The sequence below is a fragment of the Bos indicus x Bos taurus genome, chromosome 9 (genome assembly GCF_003369695.1).
Source record: "Bos indicus x Bos taurus breed Angus x Brahman F1 hybrid chromosome 9, Bos_hybrid_MaternalHap_v2.0, whole genome shotgun sequence".
Taxonomy (NCBI): Eukaryota; Metazoa; Chordata; class Mammalia; order Artiodactyla; family Bovidae; genus Bos; species Bos indicus x Bos taurus.
This window is the reverse complement of record NC_040084.1, coordinates 89,446,399-89,467,116: the sequence shown is the minus strand read 5'-3', so window position 1 is coordinate 89,467,116 and position 20,718 is coordinate 89,446,399. Positions and strand designations below refer to the sequence as shown.

At 43.7% G+C, this 20,718-nt stretch overlaps 1 protein-coding gene across 14 annotated transcripts in view; it reads left to right on the top strand.

The window, feature by feature from the left end:
* The window catches only part of SYNE1 (spectrin repeat containing nuclear envelope protein 1), a 496,771-nt gene extending 483,684 nt beyond the window's left edge, over positions 1-13,087 (top strand). For 11 of the 14 annotated variants that reach the window (XM_027551874.1, XM_027551875.1, XM_027551879.1 and 8 more), the window contains 3 exons: positions 2,127-2,219; positions 3,638-3,696; positions 12,106-13,087. In XM_027551874.1, coding sequence (XP_027407675.1) covers positions 2,127-2,219; positions 3,638-3,696; positions 12,106-12,346 — 393 coding nt within the window. In that variant the 3' untranslated portion in view covers positions 12,347-13,087. The remainder of the gene's footprint in view (positions 1-2,126; positions 2,220-3,637; positions 3,697-12,105) is intronic. The other 3 variants (XM_027551881.1, XM_027551880.1, XM_027551878.1) reach the window with 2 other exon arrangements.
* Positions 13,088-20,718: the final 7,631 nt, after the last annotated feature.

Sequence of the window (20,718 nt, the reverse complement as noted above, 5' to 3'; positions counted from 1 at the left end):
TTGCAGGTAAGACTTCAGACATTCACTTGTGAAATCCTGTCATGAACACACAAACACACTGTAGGCGAAAGAAATATCTACTCCCAGTAACAGCAGGTGCCAGAAACAGTACAGTTTCTCTGATGCTAAAAAGGGTGGCTGTTGGATGACCAATGTGCTGTCTCTCCAGCCTGAATATCCTGCAGCTCTAAGGCAGATTCCATCACCCACTTCATGTCAGTCCATTCCCGTCACTGAGAAATGATAAAGCTTCAGTTCAGTTTAGTTGCTCAGTTGTGTCCAGCTCTTTGCGACCCCATGAATCGGAGCGCGCCAGGCCTCCCTGTCCATCACCAACTCCCGGAGTTCACTCAGACTCACTTCCATCGAGTCAGTGATGCCATCCAGCCATCTCATCCTCTGTCATCCCCTTCTTTGCCTGCCCCCAATCCCTCCCAGCATCAGGGTCTTTTCCAATGAGTCAATTCTTCTCATGAGGTGGCTAAAGTATTGGAGTTTCAGCTTCAGCATCAGTCCTTCCAATGAACACCCAGGACCAATCTCCTTTAGTATGGACTGGTTGGATCTCCTTGCAGTCCAAGGGACTCTCAAGAGTCTTCTCCAACATCACAGTTCAAAAGCATCAATTCTTTGGCACTCAGCTTTCTTCACAGTCCAACTCTCACATCCATACATGACCACTGGAAAAACCATAGCCTTGACTAGACAGACCTTTGTTGGCAAAGTAATGTCTCTGCTTTTTACTATGCTGTCTAGGTTGGTCATAACTTTCCTTCCAAGGAGTAAGCGTCTTTTAATTTCATGACTGCAGTCACCATCGGCAGTGATTTTGGAGCCCAAAAAAATAAAGTCTGACACTGTTTCCACTGTTTCCCCATCTATTTCCCAATGAAGTGATGGGACCAGATGCCATGATCTTCGTTTTCTGAATGTTGAGCTTTAAGCCAATTTTTTCCCTCTCCTCTTTCACTTTTCATCAAGAGGGTTTTTAGTTCCTCTTCACTTTCTGCCACAAGGGTGGTGTCATCTGCATACCTGAGGTGATTGATATTTCTCCCAGCAATCTTGATTCCAGCTTGTGCTTCTTCCAGCCCAGCATTTCTCATGATGTATTCTGCATATAAGTTAAATAAGTAGGGTGACAAATATACAGCCTTGACGGACTCCTTTTCCTATTTGGAACCAGTCTGTTCCATGTCCAGATCTAACTGTTGCTTCCTGACCTGCATATAGGTTTCTCAAGAGGCAGGTCAGGTGCTCTGATATTCCCATCTCTTTTAAAATTTTCCACAGTTTATTGTGATCCACACAGTCAAAGGCTTTGGCATAGTCAAGAAAGCAGAAATAGATGTTTTTCTGGAACTCTCTTGCTTTTTTGATGATCCAGCGGATGTTGGCAATTTGATCTCTGGTTCCTCTGCCTTTTCTAAAACCAGCTTGAACATCTGGAAGTTCACGGTTCATGTATTGCTGAAGCCTGGCTTGGAGAATTTTGAGCATTACTTTACTAGCGTGTGAGATGACAAAGCTTCAAGTGACCCAGTAATGACAGAGCTCTTAAATACCTAGCTATTAAAACATAGCTATTAAATAAATAAATACCTCTATTTTCTGGAAAGCCCAAACTACAACCAGGAAAGCCCAACACAGTAGAAGAATTAGGTTCTGCTTTTACTGCAACTGTCCGATTCTATTTTTTGTTTCTTTTTTAAACTGGGGTATAGTTGCTTTACAGTGTTGTTAGTTTCTGCTGTCCGACTAAATGAATCAGCTACACGCGTACATACATCCCCTCGTTCGGGGACCTCCCTCCCACTCTCCACCCCCACCCCACTCCTCTAGGTCACCACAGAGCGCTGAGCTGAGCTCCCTGTGCTATAAGGCAGAGTCCCACTAGCTCTGTTTTACACATGGTCATGTATTTATGTCAGTCCTAATCTCCCAGTTCATCCATTGTGGCCCCCACTCCCCGCCATGTCCACACATGTCTTCTCTACGTCTGCATTTCTATTCCTCCCCTTCTCTTTTTCCCAAAGATGGGGATGGGGTGGGAAATACTTTGCAGATCGCAAAGCCACCATGGCTCTGGGACGTGACATCATTAAGAGCATCTGTTTCTCACGTAGGATCTGTCTTCCTGGTCTTCTGCTGACGAACTGGACACCTCAGGATCTGTGAGTCCTACCTCGGGAAGAAGTACCCCAAACAGACAGAAAACGGTAACTTCCCACGGGTTACTTTCAGTTGGCCCAAGGGAGGGAACACGGGGGCGCGACGGCCTTTGTACCTGACGCAGGGTCCAAGGGCTCTCCCCTTGCAGAGCAGGGGTCCTCAGGCAGCGTGGGGTTGTCACTCTGTGACACGGAAGAGCTCCATTTCCTCAGTCCTGCCTTGAACCCTCTCCACAAGCACTCAGGAGCGAAAAGAACAGTTCCGTTTTTCAGAAGAATCAGGGTTCAACGTTGCGGTTCATAAGCAGGGAGACAAATTATTTTTCTTGCTCCAAGGGCCATTTCTAATACAACGGTGCCCCTTGTCCCTTTGGCAGCCCCTCCCTTCAAACCACCACCGCCATAGTCCACCTCAGAAAGGTCGGCTCCACATAGAGGGGCGCCTCAGGCAGAGGTGGACAAAACCGAGCACCTCACGAGACCATTGAGTTTATAAGACCAACGGGGGTTCTGCTGACTCTCAAGCAGAGAATCTCCTGAAGGTGGTCTTGAAGGTTTTCTGTGACTGTATTGCCCCCAGAGTGGCACCAGCTCAAGAAAACTCACGCACAAGGCCTGTTATGGGGCTGTCTCCCTGGCACACAATGAGGAAGAAAAGACCAGTTTTGGCCCCTGCTACCCTCTCTACCTTGATTTCTCTGTGTAATTAGAGGCTCGTTTTTCGTTTTGTTTTTTTTCTTTATTTTTTTTGGTCTGGCTTTATGATTATATTCATTTTGATTATCATTCCATTTCTTTACTTTTTAGAAATATTGATTTCATTTGTATTTTTTGTTATAAACACTTAAATTCTATGCTGATAAATGTTATTATCTTTTTAGAATTTTTTTTTTTTTTTTTTTACTACATTCACTAGTTTCCTGTAGATCCTAGTTTAAGAATGTGAAGGAATACTGGCTTTTCAAGTCAAATTTTAGCCTTTATTTGAGTATTTAACTTATTGAGTCTTCATCACTATACACAGAACAGTCTCACTTCATCATTATTTTTGACCTACCTGCCAAGAATTGTAATATTGTTCCAGTGTACTGGAAGATGAAAAAATATGTAAAGTATATTTGAAATCTGTAACGTAACATATTGCAGTTTATATTCATTGTAATTAAATATGCAGAGATCTTTCGGTGGTGTAGTCATTTATGTTTTTACCACAAAAAGGGGGGAAATGTACCCTCTGTGATATGCATGCCAAACCACCATCCATGTTTCTTCAGTGATGAGTAATATAGATGTTCATTGATTTTGCTTCTTCAACCAAAGAAAAGCCAGTTTCCTTGATTCGTGGGTACTGATCATTGCATTTGGTTTATATTTCCTTTGCTGCACTTTTAGTTTTCATCAGTAGCTCGTCTTTATTTGCCTGGACTGAACATTCTTCTTTCTTTACCCCTGTTCATTGCAAACAGCCACGAGGCAAATGTAGTCTCTCACAGCCTGGACCCTCTGTCAACAGTCCACATAGCAGGTACCTTATTCTCCTGGTTTCCACACTGTTCTAGAACTCCAAGAGGATGATGAAAATTGTCCATGATTTAGTCAGGCCTCTATTTGGTCTGCCTCAGGGTAGTTGAGAAACTACTCTTTTCAGTCCACACCCTTTCCTAATAAATTGAGAGAGAATTTTCTAAGTGGAAAGTACGAGAAAATCTCAGAGCGTAAAATATTTGGACCCTACCAAAATTTTGTTTAACTATACATAGGCCATCCAGTACTTTTCATCCAATGATGTTTATTCTGTGTCCTCATAAAGATTCAACGTCACTGATGGCACAGTGCCATTTGATTCATGGCAGAATTTTATCATCCTCTTTATTTCTAGATTTTACAATAAGATAGGTATAGATCAATGAATTATTTTACCATCCCCAGAACCCACAAATCTGAATAAAATCTACTAACACCCCCAGCTTTTTATTTTATTTTCGTGTTTTATCCAGATGGTGGGTTTTGGAGTCTCAACATGGCAAGTCCTAATCTGATATCACTTAAAATTTATAAGCACCTTCTCTTTTCTGCTTCTCCTAAAACTCCTCTTCAGCCAGCACACACACTTACCTTCCTGACACTCGGCCAGCTCTTTCCCTCCGGAAACGAGCAGTCAGTCTCCCCACCCCCGCCTGGGGACCTCCAGATAGCCTCCTCACAGCTGCCGCTCTGCTTTACGCCTGGCTTCCAACAGTCCCTGTCTCTGCAGTTACTGATGCTTTGCCTTCTTCATTGTCGGTGTGACGTCTGTGCCCCCGGCCCTTTCACTAATCAGTTCACATTTCCCCAGACAACTTTTTGAAAATACTGTCCGTGGAAGCTGACTCTTCATTCCAGTCGCCAGAAGTTCAATTTTAAAAGTGGTTTGTCTCACCACTGAGCTGGAATCTCAGTTCCTGGAAGGAGGGTGGGGGATGAGGAAGCACAAACAGGCCCTGAGTCAGAGTGTTAGCTTTCCAGCTGTGTGCTAAAGGGACCAGCCTTTGCTTCTGGTCGTTTTCAGTCAGCTGTGTAGAATAGAACAGATCGTGATCTGCTTTCTGGTTTTAAGCTTCCCTTCACTATGTTTTGCTTTTTTTTTTTCCTTTCCCTTTGGTTTGGTTTGATGACAGTTTTGTGGGGCTTTTTTTTTGGGGGGGGGGTCTGTAACAAAATATCAATAATAAAACATGAATGGAGAAAAACTCATGGGGATTTTTGAAGATCACGATGGGCTTCTCCAGGTGTGCTGATGTTTTCTTAGCCCCCTATAAAAAAAGACATCATGTACTGTAGAGAGATCACTGTTTCATGAAGTCCATCTTCTCGCCACAAATTACTGATGTGTCATGGACAGAGACGGGGCGTCCTGTCCCCACAGTTCCTTTAAGGATACCAGAGACACACTCTGTAGTTGACGTAAATGATGGTGATGAGAAGGGGAAAAGCTCTTATGTTATTAGTAGTATCCATACTGGTAGCAACCACCCTTTGGTTCCCGATTTCCCCTGTTCTTTCAGACAGCCACCCGGCCTTATGAAATGTCAAAGGCCTCATTTCTCAGGGCAGCAAGGGCTTCGACACATTTCCTAATGGGGCTTTGCAGCTGGGGCAGCCACGTTCTCAGTGTGACATCCGCAAGGTGCCTTCAGCTCTGCTCTGTCCAGCACTGTTGATTAACATCTTTCTGAGCACACAGCACGGTGTCCACTTTGCTGCTTACAGGACCTGAAATACAAATGATCCTCACCTGAATGGCAAACGTTGGCAAACACCTTGGCAGGCGGATTGTGGTTGAACATTCTTGGATCCTTAACTCCTTGGCACCTCTCTTTGGGGTGCAGCCACGTGGACAATAACATGGAGAGTCTGCTGGGAAAGAATTAACTTCTCTCACAATCCAGGCTGTCACGGTGTTCCTTTACAGTGGACTGGAGATTACCTCGCGTTTGATCTTGCACTGGCCCAGCAAACTTCAAAGGTTATTGCCCAAGCACAAACAGTTGAGAACGTTGACTGCAGCCATCTGTGATGGGAAAATTTTAGGCGTGTATTCTTTCTGAGAGCAAAGAGGCTGACTTGAAAGAAGCTGGGTATTTGTTTGAAGGGAGGGTTCTTATATTCTTTTTGTGGTTTAAAGTCAGATATTAAGAATATCAGTTGTTTGCCTGCTGTATATTTCAGATTGATTCTAGAGCCATTGTCCTCTGTTCTCTTACATGATATTCTAGGGCTAACAATGGACTGATACCAGTGTTTACCATACACCTACTACATTTAGGCCCAGGACCCACAAAATTAATACAATATGGTTCGTGTCATAAAAGAATAGTGATATGTCAGAATCTAGGGATCCCCTAAATCAAGACTCGTTAATATTCAAAACATTTGAAAGCATACATTCCTAATAACTATTCAGAATTTTTGAGATTAAACATACTTAAGATGCATGGCTTTTTGAAGCCATGTTTATGATGGCCCAGCTGACACTTTTTCTCCAGTTTTGATGTGAAATTATCTAACCTGAGAGCCAATTAATGTTCAAAATTCTACTATAGATTAGTTGAAGTTCACACATGGGAAGATTTTACTCCAATTTCCTGCAAGGCAAAGGAAAAACTCCTCCGTAGTCTGCATAGAGGGAAATGATGACTTCATTCCAAAGCTGAGAATTGTAACATGTAAATCTTCCCTGGGCCTCTTTAGTCTTTGGCACCTTCTATACAAAGAGCTGAGACAGAATAAGGGGCGAATGACTGGCTGAAACACTGAAACAGAGGGAAAAAAGACCTCATTTTAAAATGTGTTCGAGGGAGCATTTAAGCAGGCACAGTGGGGTTTTCACACGTACATGAGGGCCTCACTGTAAACACTTCAATTTCTTGTGGAATTTTTTTTGCAGGTCTTTTCTGTCCTCCTTTGGGGATTTATTTATTCAAAGCTCTCAAAGGCCTCAGCCTAAAACAACCTTGCCCCCGAGGCGGCCGGACACCCTGGCATAGGACATTTAGTTATAGGGCAGGCTCCACTGTGTTTCTTGTATATTTTGAGGTCTGCATTCCCAGTGTTTCCCGGGAACAACTAAGACACTTTGGAAAAATATATCACCTCTTTGAAAGTACTGCTATAAATCAGGGCTATTTCCCTGGAAGAAAAGGCTGAATCTAGCAATATCCCTGAGGGTGTGAGTCAGCACACCCTTGCTTTAATCATACAGATAAGATTGATAAGTTGATGACATTTATTTAGCATTTAGTGTATTCTAAGGACCATGCTAAGCGTTATATATCTGTTATCTCATTTCCTTATTTAATCCTCCCAACATGTTCATTCCCAATTTTATAGACAAGGATATCCGGAAATAGAGGCATGAAGATATAGAATTTGAAACCAGGTCTCTCTTACTTTGAATCCTAGCTTGTTAACCACTCCACCCAACTGCAGGCTCTTAATGGGTGTGTGTGTGGGTGTGTGCGTGCGTGTGCATATGTGCTCAGTCACTAAGTCATGTCCTACTCTTTGCAACCCCATGGACTCTATAGCCCACCAGCCTCCTCTGTCCATGGGATTTACCAGACAAGGATACCAGAGTGGGTTGCCATTTTCCTCTCTAAGGGATCTTCCCAATTCAGGGATTAAACCCGCATCTCCTGCATTGGCAGGCGATTCTTTACCAATGCACCACCTCCTGAGAGGCTTACTTGAAACAGCGGTTCCAGGGCTGGGGCTACCGTGGGCTGCCTGAGATAGCTTTGGACCAGCCAGGATATTCATTTTGGAATAAGGGGAGACAAACCCTAAGTTGATTCTGAAAATTTGTCTTCTGAACCACATACCCAGGGAATAAAGATCACTCACACAAGAACAGAAAAGATCACGGACAACCTGATATTTCCTCACAAAATTTTCTATTCCTCTGCTACCGGTGTTTGCTCACAAGTTACAAGATGAGTCGAAAGTGTCTTTTCATTTGTGTTTCAGTGACATATGCACAGAATTAACTCATTTTATTTCCTTGGTGATGTAAAATTTTTGAGATGAGTTGCACCCCACATGCACACTCACTCCTTAGGCTTCTCACAGCCCTTCTGAGACTTTCTTTGCTGTGGTGTGTTCATAGGCATGGGCTTCCCTAGTGGCTCAGCTAGTAAAAAATCTGCCTGCCATGCAGGAGACCTGGGTTCGATTCCTGGGTTGGGAGACTCCCCTGGAGAAGGGAAGGGCTACCCACTCCAGTATTCTGGCCTGGAGAATTCCATGGCCAGAGTGCCCACAACTACACATATTTTGGGAAAGAGATGAAACAATGCCTAGGCAGTTTTTTTACCCTCAAATTTGAATGAGTGAGGGGAGTAAGAAAAATTATAAAATAAATGTTTACTTGTAGAGAATAAGCATGTTTTTGCAGGACAAGGTTACCCGAAATATCTCCATTGATTAAGTTCCTTAAGCAAGCTTACACATTTAGTTTTTCCTCTGTCAACTCAGCCTCCACCACATCTGTTTGTAGAGTAAGGCCCTTGGAGAGGGATGAGTGAGAGATTTTTGTTCTTCCTCCTGTCAGATTCCCCAAGACTCTTGAAACTTAATTGAACTTAGATTAATAGATTAAATATTAAAAGTACTCACTTACTTGGTATCATTAACCTGCTAGTATTAATACTAGAAGGGACAGGTTCATCCTAAGGAGAGAGAACTTTGGGACTGTTGAAACCTTAGTAATTGCCCCACGCGGGCGGCATTGTTTTCAGTAGACCAACTGGACATTTCCAAGAGCAGTCAACTGCATGGAAAATCACTAAGCACTGTGTGTTCTCTTTGTCCCCATCTTAGCCCATTATTTCTACCCAGGCTGGCATTCTTCAACATTAGAAAGCTTGCACTAATTAAATGTTAATACAGAATGCTCTGATGCTGTTAAATGTGCCATGTCCTTCAGTAGACTACAGCATCTGAGCCTGTCATCCAAAGATGGTGACCTTGTCTTGCTTTTCTCAGGAGTGGACTAGTCAATGTGTAGCCCTTGTTTTGATCTCGATCTTTGGCTTAATTGTTCAAAGAAGCTAATAATTGACAAACAGGCTGTTCAGCTCTGTCAGTCAGATTCTTAATGATATGCATGAATCTGCCCATCACTAATGTCCTGAAGTGTCTCCTAAAGAAAAAAGTCAGTTTGAAATCTCCCTCATTTTATTCAGATACCGAATAATAAGAAACATGGAGCTCTCTTTTGTTTTTAAGTCATCAGATAGCTGACAGGTGGAGAGTGTTGTTCACCAGGGCCTATTTTCAGATCATTCAGTCCAGAGCTCATGGGTGACTGTCTCATCCTTCTCCAGACACTTTAAACCACTGAATTCATAAACTGTCAGAACCAAGAAGTTTTTAGGAGATTAATGCACTCTCATCTTTGCAAATGAGAAAACTGAAGGCCAGAGAGATTAAATTACTTGCCCACAGTTGTACAGCTGCCTCAAAATAGAATGTCCCTGTGTCCATATCCTGACTTGGTGGTCTCTGTAAAGCTGTGAGGCTTTATGATTAAAAGCATTTATTCTAGACATGAGGAAACCACTCATCTCCAAGTATTTTAAGATATTGCCTTCTTTGCCTCTACATGGGAGATAGCCATGACGTAAATATGACCTGGATGGCCTTCATTCATGCCACCAAACAGCAAAACATTACAGAGACATGCTGTTGGAGCTCTTCCTTTTTTATATTTTTTACTTTTTGGCTGCACCTTAAGGCATGTGGAACCTTAGGTCCCTGACCAGTGATCGAACCTGTGTCCCCTGCATTGGAAGGCAGAGTCTTAACCACTGGATCACCAGGGAAGTCCATACAGTTCCTCCTTTAATTGTCAACTGGGGCACGTGATTTACTCTATTTATAAAGCCTAAGTTCTAAAAGTTAGAATACCAGAGTTGAAGTTTTCATTCTATGCCATGCTAGCTGTGTAACCTCGAGTGGGTTGCCTAACCTCTGTGCCTCCTTTACGTCGGCTATAAAATGAAGGTGGGACAGGAACACCGAGGACTGCTGTGGGGATGAAGTGAGAGACAAATGCTTCTGTTATCCAGCAGTTAGAAGAGTAAATGTGAACTTTTGTTAGTTATTTATCTACAAAATCAGAAAATGGATTACCTACTCTAAGGCTTTATCTCAGGATGAATATTTTACAGTTAGGTAGCTAGAGAAAGTTCTAATTAATAGATATGTGACAGACTTCTTTTATGCCCTGGGTCAGGAAGATCCCCTGGAGAAGGTAATGGCAAGCCAGTCCAGTGTTCTTGTGCCTGGGAAATCCCATGTACAAAGGGGCTTGGTGGGCTACAGTCTATGGGGTCACAAAGAGCCAGAGGAGACTGAGCGTGCACGCACATAGCGCATCTTCACAAAACAGTGTTTCTGAGCATTGGTCCTAGCAGAGGGCAGTTAATCAATTTGACCACTAGATGGTGATTGAACTCTTGTGGCCTCCCAGTTGGTAACCTCTTTACGTTCACCAATTACTGGAAGACATAAAGTGCATAAAACACGGAGCTTGCAAGTTGGAAGCCTGTCTAGTCTAATTTGAAGGATTTGAAGAAGAGGTTGTAGCATAGAGGTGAAGTCAGTTGTTCAAGGTTTGTAGACCGGAAAAGAACCCAGTCCCAATTTAGGCCAGGGGTCTGTTTTTTTCAATCACGCTCAGAGCTGCAATAGAAACCCAGGATAGTACACGGCTGTTCAGAGCTTCTACGGGCCCGGTCTAGACTGTTTGTTTCACATATTTCTTTGTGAATTTATTGAAAGAGTTTTGAGTAGTCCCTCTGTTCCCTTTTAAGGGGATTACTTCTGTTTTTTATCTTAACATTTTCTTTGGTGCCACTCCTCACTGATACCAGTGTAATCTGGCTTCCGAAATTAGTGGCTAATAAGGTAGCTCTGATAGCTCAGTTGGTAAAGAATCCGCCTGAGATGCAGGAGACCTCGGTTCAATTCCTGGGTCGAGATTTGCTGGATAAAGGATAGGCTACCCACTCCAGTGTTCTTGGGCTTCTCTTGTAGCTCAGCTGGCAAAGAATCTGCCTGCAATGAGGGAGACCTGGGTTCGATCCCTGGGTTGGGGAGATCCCCTAGAGAAGGGAAAGGTTATCCACTCCAGTATTCTGGCCTGGAGAATTCCATGGACTGTATAATCCCTGGGGTCTCAAAGAGTCGGACATGACTGAGCGACTTTCACTTTTCTTTTCAAGGTAGCTGGAGACTGTGTTTTCTCATGAGATAAGCATACAGAGTGACCAATACAGTGTTCATACCTGTATACCTCTCCTGTGGTCTCACAATCAATGCCCTTACCATCAAACCATTAGAGAATTCAGACTAGGTGTGGGGAACGAGTCTCCTTGGTACATCTGTTCTTTCTGCTTCTGCAATGTTGTGTGTGTGTGTGTGTACACAATTCCTCTTGTAAATAACATTGCTTTCCTCCTCTTCTGCACTAGTAACCAAAACATTAATGGATGCTTACAAAGAGTAAGCAGTACCCCCCACCCAGAGCCTATTTCCATATTCAGTGTTTCACAGGCAGTCTTTCTTATGAATTCTGAAGTTCATGCTTCATCTCTAATGCACTGTTTCAAAAGTAGATGGGGAAATTTAAGAAGATAGGAAAATGTGGAACATTGGGTCTAGAAGGAGCTTTCAAGGCACAATCTATCTTCAGAAATAGTGTGTCTGTTTCCCAAATTCATGGAGCCAGTGACAGAAGGATCACCCTGGATTCAGTATCATTCAGCACCTGCGTTGTGTGGACTGACTCCACTGCCACACTTACTCTTACAGCCTTGGAATCTGCTAATATTAGGCCAGTCGCTGACTCAGTGCAAGATGAAACCAGGGTATACTCTAAGGTTAATTCAACTCTGTGGGTCTGTGCAAAATGACTGCAGCTGTCCTTGTCCTTGCTACACAGACTCTGGCACGTCCAGGACAGCTAGACGGGAGGAAGACCTTGTGTCATCCCGACAGCCACTAATTGTGCCTAATGTTGCTCTTGATATTCTTACACCAAAAATGTACTGCATCAAACATCTACATTTTAATTATCCCGGGTCTACTTAACTTATGCTGGTGGAGTGTGTGTAGAGCAATTATCTTTGTTGGAAAAGGTTTTGCCAAATCGAGGGGTGGAATTTGAACCCAGTTAGTTACCTTTAACCGACTAAATGTCTGCTTTCCATCAGTGCAGTTTCCAAACAACTCTTCATTTGGTGGTGGGTAGGTCACCTGGGTTTACTGCAGAAGGCTGGCAGCTAACTGCCAGGTTGGGTTGTGTTCAGCCTAACCAAAGGGGAGGAAGCATACAGCAGCATCCACCCAACACTGGGGATACTTGAGCTATTGATGTCGATTCTTCTCTCAGGTCCATAAGAGGTGGCTCCGATTCCTCCCTTTCTGAGCCTCAGCCAGCCCGGTCCGGCCGAGCCTTCCTGTTCAGAGTCCTCCGAGCGGCTCTTCCTCTTCAGCTCCTCCTGCTGCTTCTCATTGGGCTGGCCTGCCTAGTCCCCATGTCAGAGGAAGACTACAGTTGTGCCCTCTCCAACAATTTTGCCCGATCATTCCACCCCATGCTCAGATACACCAACGGCCCTCCTCCTCTCTGAACCCAGCAGATGCTCTCTGCAGCTTGCTGTTGGTCGCCTAAGGAGGAATTTGGCCCAGGGCAATCCCAAAAGAGCAAAGAGAGGACGTGAGTCTTGGCAGACGCCCTCGGTACGGCAGCTGACGCCCACCTCCCCCTCCCATGTGTGCAAATCGCAGCTTCGGAGGCCACGGTAAATGGTGATGGGGGAGGGCACATAGAGGACAGAAGCTGGGAAGAAATTCTGGTTGAGCCTCAGCACTCAAGAGAGTCAAGATTTCCACCGCTCCCTGGACACGTGAACTCTGGGCCCTCAGCCCATCCTGTGTGTGCCCAGGGACTTCCGGAGACCATCTGGGCAGCTTTCCCACAGTGCTGCTCCATCCATTCAACAAGTGATGCTACCTGAGCACCACGTTGGCATCGAACAATCTACCAGCCAACCAGTGCTGAAGAGATTTGAAGACCCTGTAACATACAGTTTTTAAGAGCTTATATGGCAGCTTCCTTTTTACCTTGTTTTCTTTGGGGGCATGATGTTCTAACCTTGCATTAGAAGCACAAGCTGTAAATCTAAAAGGCACTTTTTTTTAAAGGTATAAAGAAACATTGGATGTAATAAATAAAAATCATGGAAGGCTTTATGTGAAAAAAAAAGTTGAATGTTATAGTAAAAGAAATGATATTTATGTATGTACAGTTTGCTAAAGCCAAGTTTTGTTTGTATCAATTTATTTGCATTTATTACAGATACTATGAAATATTTTGTCTGTGCTTTTTTTTCCTTCTGAAAGAAATGACTCTGAATTTCCCTATTAAGCAGGCACTTCTCAGAATGCAACTTGCTGCTGCTGCTGCTAAGTCACTTCAGTCGTGTCCAACTCTGTGCGACCCCATAGACGGCAGCCCACCAGGCTTCCCCATCCCTGGGATTCTCCAGGCAAGAATACTGGAGTGGGTTGCCATTTCCTTCTCCAATGCATGAAAGTGAAGTCACTCAGTCATGTCCGACTCCTAGTGACCCTATGGACTGCAGCCTACCAGGCTCCTCCATCCATGGGATTTTCCAGGCAAGAATACTGGAGTGGGTTGCCATTGCCTTCTCCAGAATGCAACCTGAGTTATCTTTCTTTTGTAGAATAAATGAAGCTGAAACATAAGCGTATGTTAAAAAAAAAAAAAGGAAAAAAGGATGACCAGAGGTAGTGCATATTTAGACAGAACTCTGGATAACTTTTCCCTTCTCCTTCCACAGCCAGTCACATCTCCCAGCTGTCTCCCAGGTGCCTCCCAGCATCTTTCATACCTTTCCTATTCTCCTTTCTTTTCTGTTCTCCCTGCACAATTGGAGGAACCACCTGTAATCTCCTGACCGAGGCCCCTTCTCCATTCTATCCCAAGGTTTACCAAAAAAAACACGGGAATATCCCTGAAGCACACTTCCATTCAGACCCCTTCTTTGCTCCAGAATCTTGTTTTCATCATCTAGCAGAGGAAATATAATTTTAGTTTATCATTCAAGTCCTCAGATTTTATTCTGTCCATCTCATCTTGCCAACTCGTGGCTCTCATGGAGCTGTTTGGTGCTCGTGGTCATTTAATCCACCGTTGAGTAATCAAAGGAGGAAGATTTATTTAAAATCCAAGTTTCTGGCTTCTCTTGCAAGTGGAAAGCTCACATGTCCTGGACACATATTCCCACATGACAGTAATGGCTGGAGTGACATGACCACTTCCTTTGAAGAACAAGAGGAGACAGTTATTACACTTGAGCAAATGGCCTGTGAGCCTCATTACCTGTACCAGCCTAACTCCCACAGTTATTTAGTTTACAAATCCTGCTCTACACTGGGAATTTAAACCCGACTGAGGCACTCAGAATTACCTGGAATTTCCTTCCATAGTTTTCATATTGTTCATAGCCTGAGTGCCTTCTTACCTAGGGGTTCAGAGGTTTTTTTTAGGCTTTCTGACTTCTGGGCTCACAGCAGACCTTCTAATGAAGTCTCTGGGGGGTCCAGCCTGGGAGCTGACAGAAGCCTGAGATGGTTTTTAATCCTGTGAAGTGAAAGTCGCTCAGTCGTGTCCAACTACTTGCGAACCCATGGACTATGCAGTCCTTGGGGTTCTCCAGGCCAGAATACTGGAGTGGGTAGCCGTGCCCTGCTCCAGGGGATCTTCCCAACCCAGGGATTAAACCCAGGCCTCCTGCATTGCAGGCAGATTCTTTACCAGCTGAGCTATGAAAGAAGCCCATTTTTTTGTTGTTGTTGTTGGTTTTTTTTTAAAGTCCTACTAACTGTTGAAAAGCACTCCTCTATACCATCTTAGCTCCAACTTTTTGTTCTCTCTACTCATTCTTTCCTGCCTCACAAGACTCGGCTCACAAGCCACCTCCCTGTTGCCTTTGCAGATCACTGTTAGACTGACTTCCCTGGACTGAACTTACCTCCCATGGTGTACTCCTGCTCTATATTGTCAAGTTATTCCTTCTTTCCTGCTTAGGGAACAGATCAGAGGTGAGATGTTCTTTTCTGAAGAAGACACACACCTGTGTGTCACGATTTCTGTCTTTCTGCTTCTGGGAAGGCTGTGAGCAGTGGTAGACACTGGAGTTGAAGGATGCTCTGTGCCCTCATCTGAGGTGGTTCCTCTTCAGTTGGGCTCTTCCCTCACTTCCCAGTCACCCCGGCTCCGGGTACCTGGAGGCCCTGGGCTGGTTTCTAGAGCAGTCTGGGCTTTGAAGAGACATGTGTCGCCAGCTATGGAAATCACCACACAAGGACGCATCAGTCATGGTGGAGGCCAGCCCAAGCCTTCAGAGTCACTTCTCCACATGGCAGTTAACTGACTTAACTACTCATTCGCCATCACCGAAGGGTCAGATACTAAATGTGGCTGGGAAAGTGATGTAGCTTTGACTAAGACAAGTCCCATTTCTGCCTTTCTAAAACCCCTGTGAAACACTGAATGGAAGGCATCATGAGCATTTCTATTAAATATTTTCAAGACTTAGAGGAAAGGACATTGGAAAAGGACAGAAGTGGGAATCCCCTGTGAAAGTAAACTTTAAAACCATGAAGTGCTGTCTTCCCCCAGACGGCAACATGACCCGTCTAGCAAGGACCAAGCCAGCCACAGGTAAGACTAGGATTTCTGTCTAGAGCTCACGCGGTCTCCATGCCTAATGAAGGAGAGGACACAGGGTACCATTTGGAGCATCCTCGCCTGTCCCAGCAGCTTCCCTGGCAGCAGAGAGAGAGATGGTCACCAAAGGCTTTGTGGATGAGAAAGGGGCTTTGGAAGAATATTAAGGGACTAAAAGGACACTGTTGGCTGTTAAAGAGGCTCTGACTTCCAGAGTAGGGATTGTCCAGAGCCCTGCTGTGGCCCAGAGGCAGGGAGTCGTGTCCCCCCACCCAAGTGGTGAGTGAGGAAGGGCCTGGTGAAGAGATGAAGGGTAGGATTAATATCTTGGTAATGAAGTTTGCACAAATGGAAAATGTTAGAAAAACTGAGGGAAGAGAAAACCCATAAACCTAGGATGAAGAGGAGGAAAAATAAAGAGTTAGAAAGTAAAAGTAGTGACTCACTGAAAGGTTTTTGTGGAAACTGTGCCCAGGGAGCAGGAATGTTGCCTCCTGGAAATGGGGCGGCTCAGCTCCCCTTGTTTTTGTAAGAACTGAGAAGAGATGCCTTCAGAAGTCTTGGATGGGCAGTTCAGCAAGCTGAGGGCCGAGATTTACTGTCAAAAGACAGGTGGGGGCAGACAGATTTATAGCCTGTGCCCTAGGGCCAAATATTAAGAAATTAGAGCTACAAAACTTTATTGGCAAGCCACTTAAGAGATCATAAAGCAAAGAAAGGTGGAGGGAATAGATTTATGAGAGCCGATAGAAAAGACTAGAAAAGCAGGGTCTCTAGCTGCTCTGGATAGACCAGAGAGCAGTCCCAATAGCTGGGTTCCCTGCCCCCGCCCACCAGTCCACCATCACCAAATATGCCCCTAGGGAGTTAGACAGAAATAAAACTTTCTCAGAAGATATGCTGAATAGAACCCCAAATCCCCAGGCATAGCAACACACACTCACATCACAAGTATGTATTAAATGCCCGGTGTGGGTGGCAAAGATGCTTCAAACTCTTCCGGAGTCAAGTTGCAGCTGAGCCCTCATCCCTTCCTGTTTCATTACCCATTAAAATGCCATCCCTGGGCCTTTGACATACAAGAGCATCTGTATTTTCCTCCACTGATTCTGTCCTGAAATTTGGGATAAAGGATAAATGAGGACACTAGAAGGGAACCAAACAGAAGCAATCTCTAAGTTGGAAGAGAAAAGGGAAATTAAGTCTGGTTCGGTCTGTCTTCAGGTTCTGGCATACAGTTTCCTCTCCTCTGTCATCTCTGTCTCCTGGGTGATGTTATAGAGCGGTATTTTTTGAAAGAGTCCATGGACGTGGAGGCAGCGTGGTTTGCAAGCACACAGAGGCAATTTTCGGCTTAGTCCGATGCAGCACCAAGATGTTAATTTGGGTGGCGAGAGAAGGTGCTTCACCCAGCGTGGCCATTTCAATTTTAGATTTAATAATATATTGTGATAATTGTGACCGATTGTTGTACTTCAAGTAACCCAGAGATGATGAAACCTAAAAGGAATGACTTTTATTCTTCAGTTTCTGGCTACTCACTGACCTGCCCCTCAGAGTTTTAAAATATCCACCAGAAATCTATTTGGGACTATCACAGAGGGGCATAAACTCACGGAGAACCCTCCTCATTCAGATGAGCAAGTGAAGGAACTGGGAACATTGGTGGGGGCACTTCTGGGAGCCTGTTCTCTGCAGGGCAGCTGAAGGCTTCTCAGACAGAGGGGGAGTTCTATCTCCTATTGGGTAGAAGGTGGGAAGCAGAGGAATTCACTTGAACTCTGTTGTCAGGCAGGAGCATCTTGGAATGCTAAGAAAGTTGGAAAGTTGAAAATTGGCTAATGAAAAACAGGGCGATATGCCGTAACACAGGCCAAACAACGAGGAACATTTAATCTGGGGAACCAAGGATGCCAGTGGGACTTGGACATAATCTTTCTAAAATATGGTCATAGTAAAAGGACTCAGATGCAATTTTGTTTTCTCTTTTTTACCTGTTACCTAATACAGAAGCAGGATCATAATAGAATGTAGAAGGCCCAGTTGTATCAGGAGAAGAAAGTCCTGGGTCAGCTGCACAGATGCCTGCATCTGATGCCATAGGTGGTCTAGAAGAAATCCGAATCTCCCAGAGGAATCCTCACATCAGGGCCTCACAGATGCATGTTCCCAGCCCAAGCTTACATCCTGCTGGACACATTCTTGAGGCAGTGAGTGGTTGGACACAGAAAGTGAAGCTGCCAAACAGCTGCCGACACCGAGGACAGGTCCAGACCGTTACCCCAACCCCAAACCGCCGGGCACAGCACACTCCCACCCCCGATGCCATGCCTCCTTGTGGGGTTTACAGGTTGACCAGAAACAGTAGGGATGCATCATGCTATAAGCAGTCTGTCCAGGCCAGTGGTGTTTCCAGTGTGGTCCAGGTCAGCAAGACTTCCCTGTAGCTCAAATGGTAAAGAATCTGCCTGCAATGCAGGAGACCTGGGTTCAATCCCTGGGTCAGGAAGATCCCTGGAGAAGAGAATGGCAACCCACTCCAGTGTTCTTGCCAGGAGAATCCCATGGACAGAGAAGCCTGGTGGGCTACAATCCATGGAGTTGCAAAGAGTCGGACACGACTGAGTGTTATATGCCAGATCAGCAGCATCAGAGTCACCTGGAAACTTCTGCCCACTGTTGACTCTAGAGCTGGGCTTCCAAGCCACCACTGCCCTGGATTTCCTTGTCTTGGGACCCTTTAACTCTCGCCAGCTGCCACAACACCACGCTATGTAAACAACCTCTCCCACTGACTTGTAATGTCAACTTCATCCAATAATAGGTTTCTGTATAAAACTGGATTTTTTAATTCTGGACTCTGTCTTGTGATCTTGATCTACTTTTCCATTGCAGTCTTATATTAGCAGTATGTAGTTAATTGTATTAGCAGCATATAGTTATATTCAGAGCAGTATATAGTATAACTGAATGTAGTAATAATGTATATATGCAACTATATATAAATATAAGATATATAATAATATTAATAATGATATAGTATAAATATTAATTATTATTAAGTATAGTAGAATATACTAGTTTGTTATAAGTTTTAATACATCTTAGAATACATCCCATTTCTGTCTCTTTTTTATATGTATCTATTTTAAAGGCTGTTTTAAAAGAGCAACTATTTGAATGACGAAAGATTCTTTTGTTTTCCAAAGGAAAGTTTTCTCTCTCCCTCTTAATCATCTCCCAACTTGATGTGACTTTTCTATGTCTTTTGATTTTCTCATTCAAACAGCATACACATATGTTTTTTAAAACTGTCAGAGAGTGTTTTGCCTATGTTCTCCTCTAGGAGTTTTATAGTTTCTGGTCTTACGTTTAGATCTTTAATCCATTTTGAGTTGACCCACCTCCCAGAATATTGGAAATAAAAGCAAAAATAAACAAATGGGACCTAATTAACCTTAAAAGCTTCTGCACATCAAAGGAAACTATTAGCAAGGTGAAAAGACAGCCTTCAGAATGGGAGAAAATAATAGCAAATGAAGCAACTGACAAACAACTAATCTCAAAAATATACTAGCAACTCCTACAGCTCAACTCCAGAAAAATAAATGACCCAATCAAAAAATGGGCCAAAGAACTAAATAGACATTTCTCCAAAGAAGACATACAGAGGGCTAACAAACACATGAAAAGATGCTCAACGTCACTCATTATCAGAGAAATGCAAATCAAAACCACTATGAGGTACCATTTCACACCAGTCAGAATGGCTGCGATCCAAAAGTCTATAAATAATAAATGCTGGACAGGGTGTGGAGAAAAGGGAACCCTCTTACACTGTTGGTGGGAATGCAAACTAGTACAGCCACTATGGAGAACAGTGTGGAGATTCCTTAAAAAACTGAAAATAGAACTGCCTTATGATCCAGCAATCCCACTGCTGGGCATACACACTGAGGAAACCAGAAGGGAAAGAGACACGTGTACCCCAATGTTCATCGCAGCACTGTTTATAATAGCCAGGACATGGAAGCAACCTAGATGCCCATCAGCAGATGAATGGATAAGAAAGCTGTGGTACATATACACAATGGAGTATTACTCAGCCATTAAAAAGAAAACATTTGAATCAGTTCTAATGAGGTGGATGAAACTGGAGCCTATTATACAGAATGAAGTAAGCCAGAAGGAAAAACACCAATACAGTATACTAACGCATATATATGGAATTTAGAAAGATGGTAACAATAACCCTGTGTACGAGACAGCAAAAGAGACACTGATGTATAGAACAGTCTTATGGACTCTGTGGGACAGGGAGAGGGTGGGAAGATTTGGGAGAATGGCATTGAAACATGTATAATATCATGTATGAAACGAGATGCCAGTCCAGGTTCGATGCACAATACTGGATGCTTGGGGCTAGTGCACTGGGACGACCCAGAGGGATGGTATGGGGAGGGAGGAGGGAGGAGAGTTCAGGAGGGGGAACACATGTATACCTGTGGTGGATTCATTTTGATATTTGGGAAAACTAATACAATTATGTAAAGTTTAAAAATAAAATAAAAAACTGGATCTATTTTTATTGTTCTGTGACTTGCATTTTTCACTTACCAATATTCCACAGACATATCAATACATATGTATCTATTTTCTCTGCATTGGACCTCTCAGAGTCTTTTTTTTCAACTGTTGTTTCCTTTCAGATTTTTGCTGTTTAACAATGCTGCGGTAATCATGCTTGCAGGTATATGCATCCTCTCTTTTGTATAATGCTGCTTTTATTTCCCCAAGATGTACTGTTCAAGGTGGAATTACTGAATCAAAAAGGTATGTATATTCTAAACTTTAATAAATTTTAATAAATTCTGCCAGATTATGTTCTGCAAAGTGGTAATGATTTTCAATCCCACCCAAATTAGAGAAGAGGACCCTTTTTAGAGATCCTCTCTAAATCTAGAGCGGTGTCTTCCAAATTATGGGAATTCACTCCAAATTATTAATGTTCAGAATCTGTTCAATTCAGTTCAGTTCAGTCACTCAGTCACGTCCGACTCTTTGAGACCCCATGAATTGCAGCACGCCAGGCCTCCCTGTCCATCACCAACTCCCAGAGTTCACTCAAACTCATGTCTGTCGAGTCGGTGATGCCATCCAGCCATCTCATCCTCTGTCGTCCCCTTCTTCGCCTGCCCCCAATTCCTCCCAGCATCAGAGTCTTTTCCAATGAGTCAACTCTTCGCA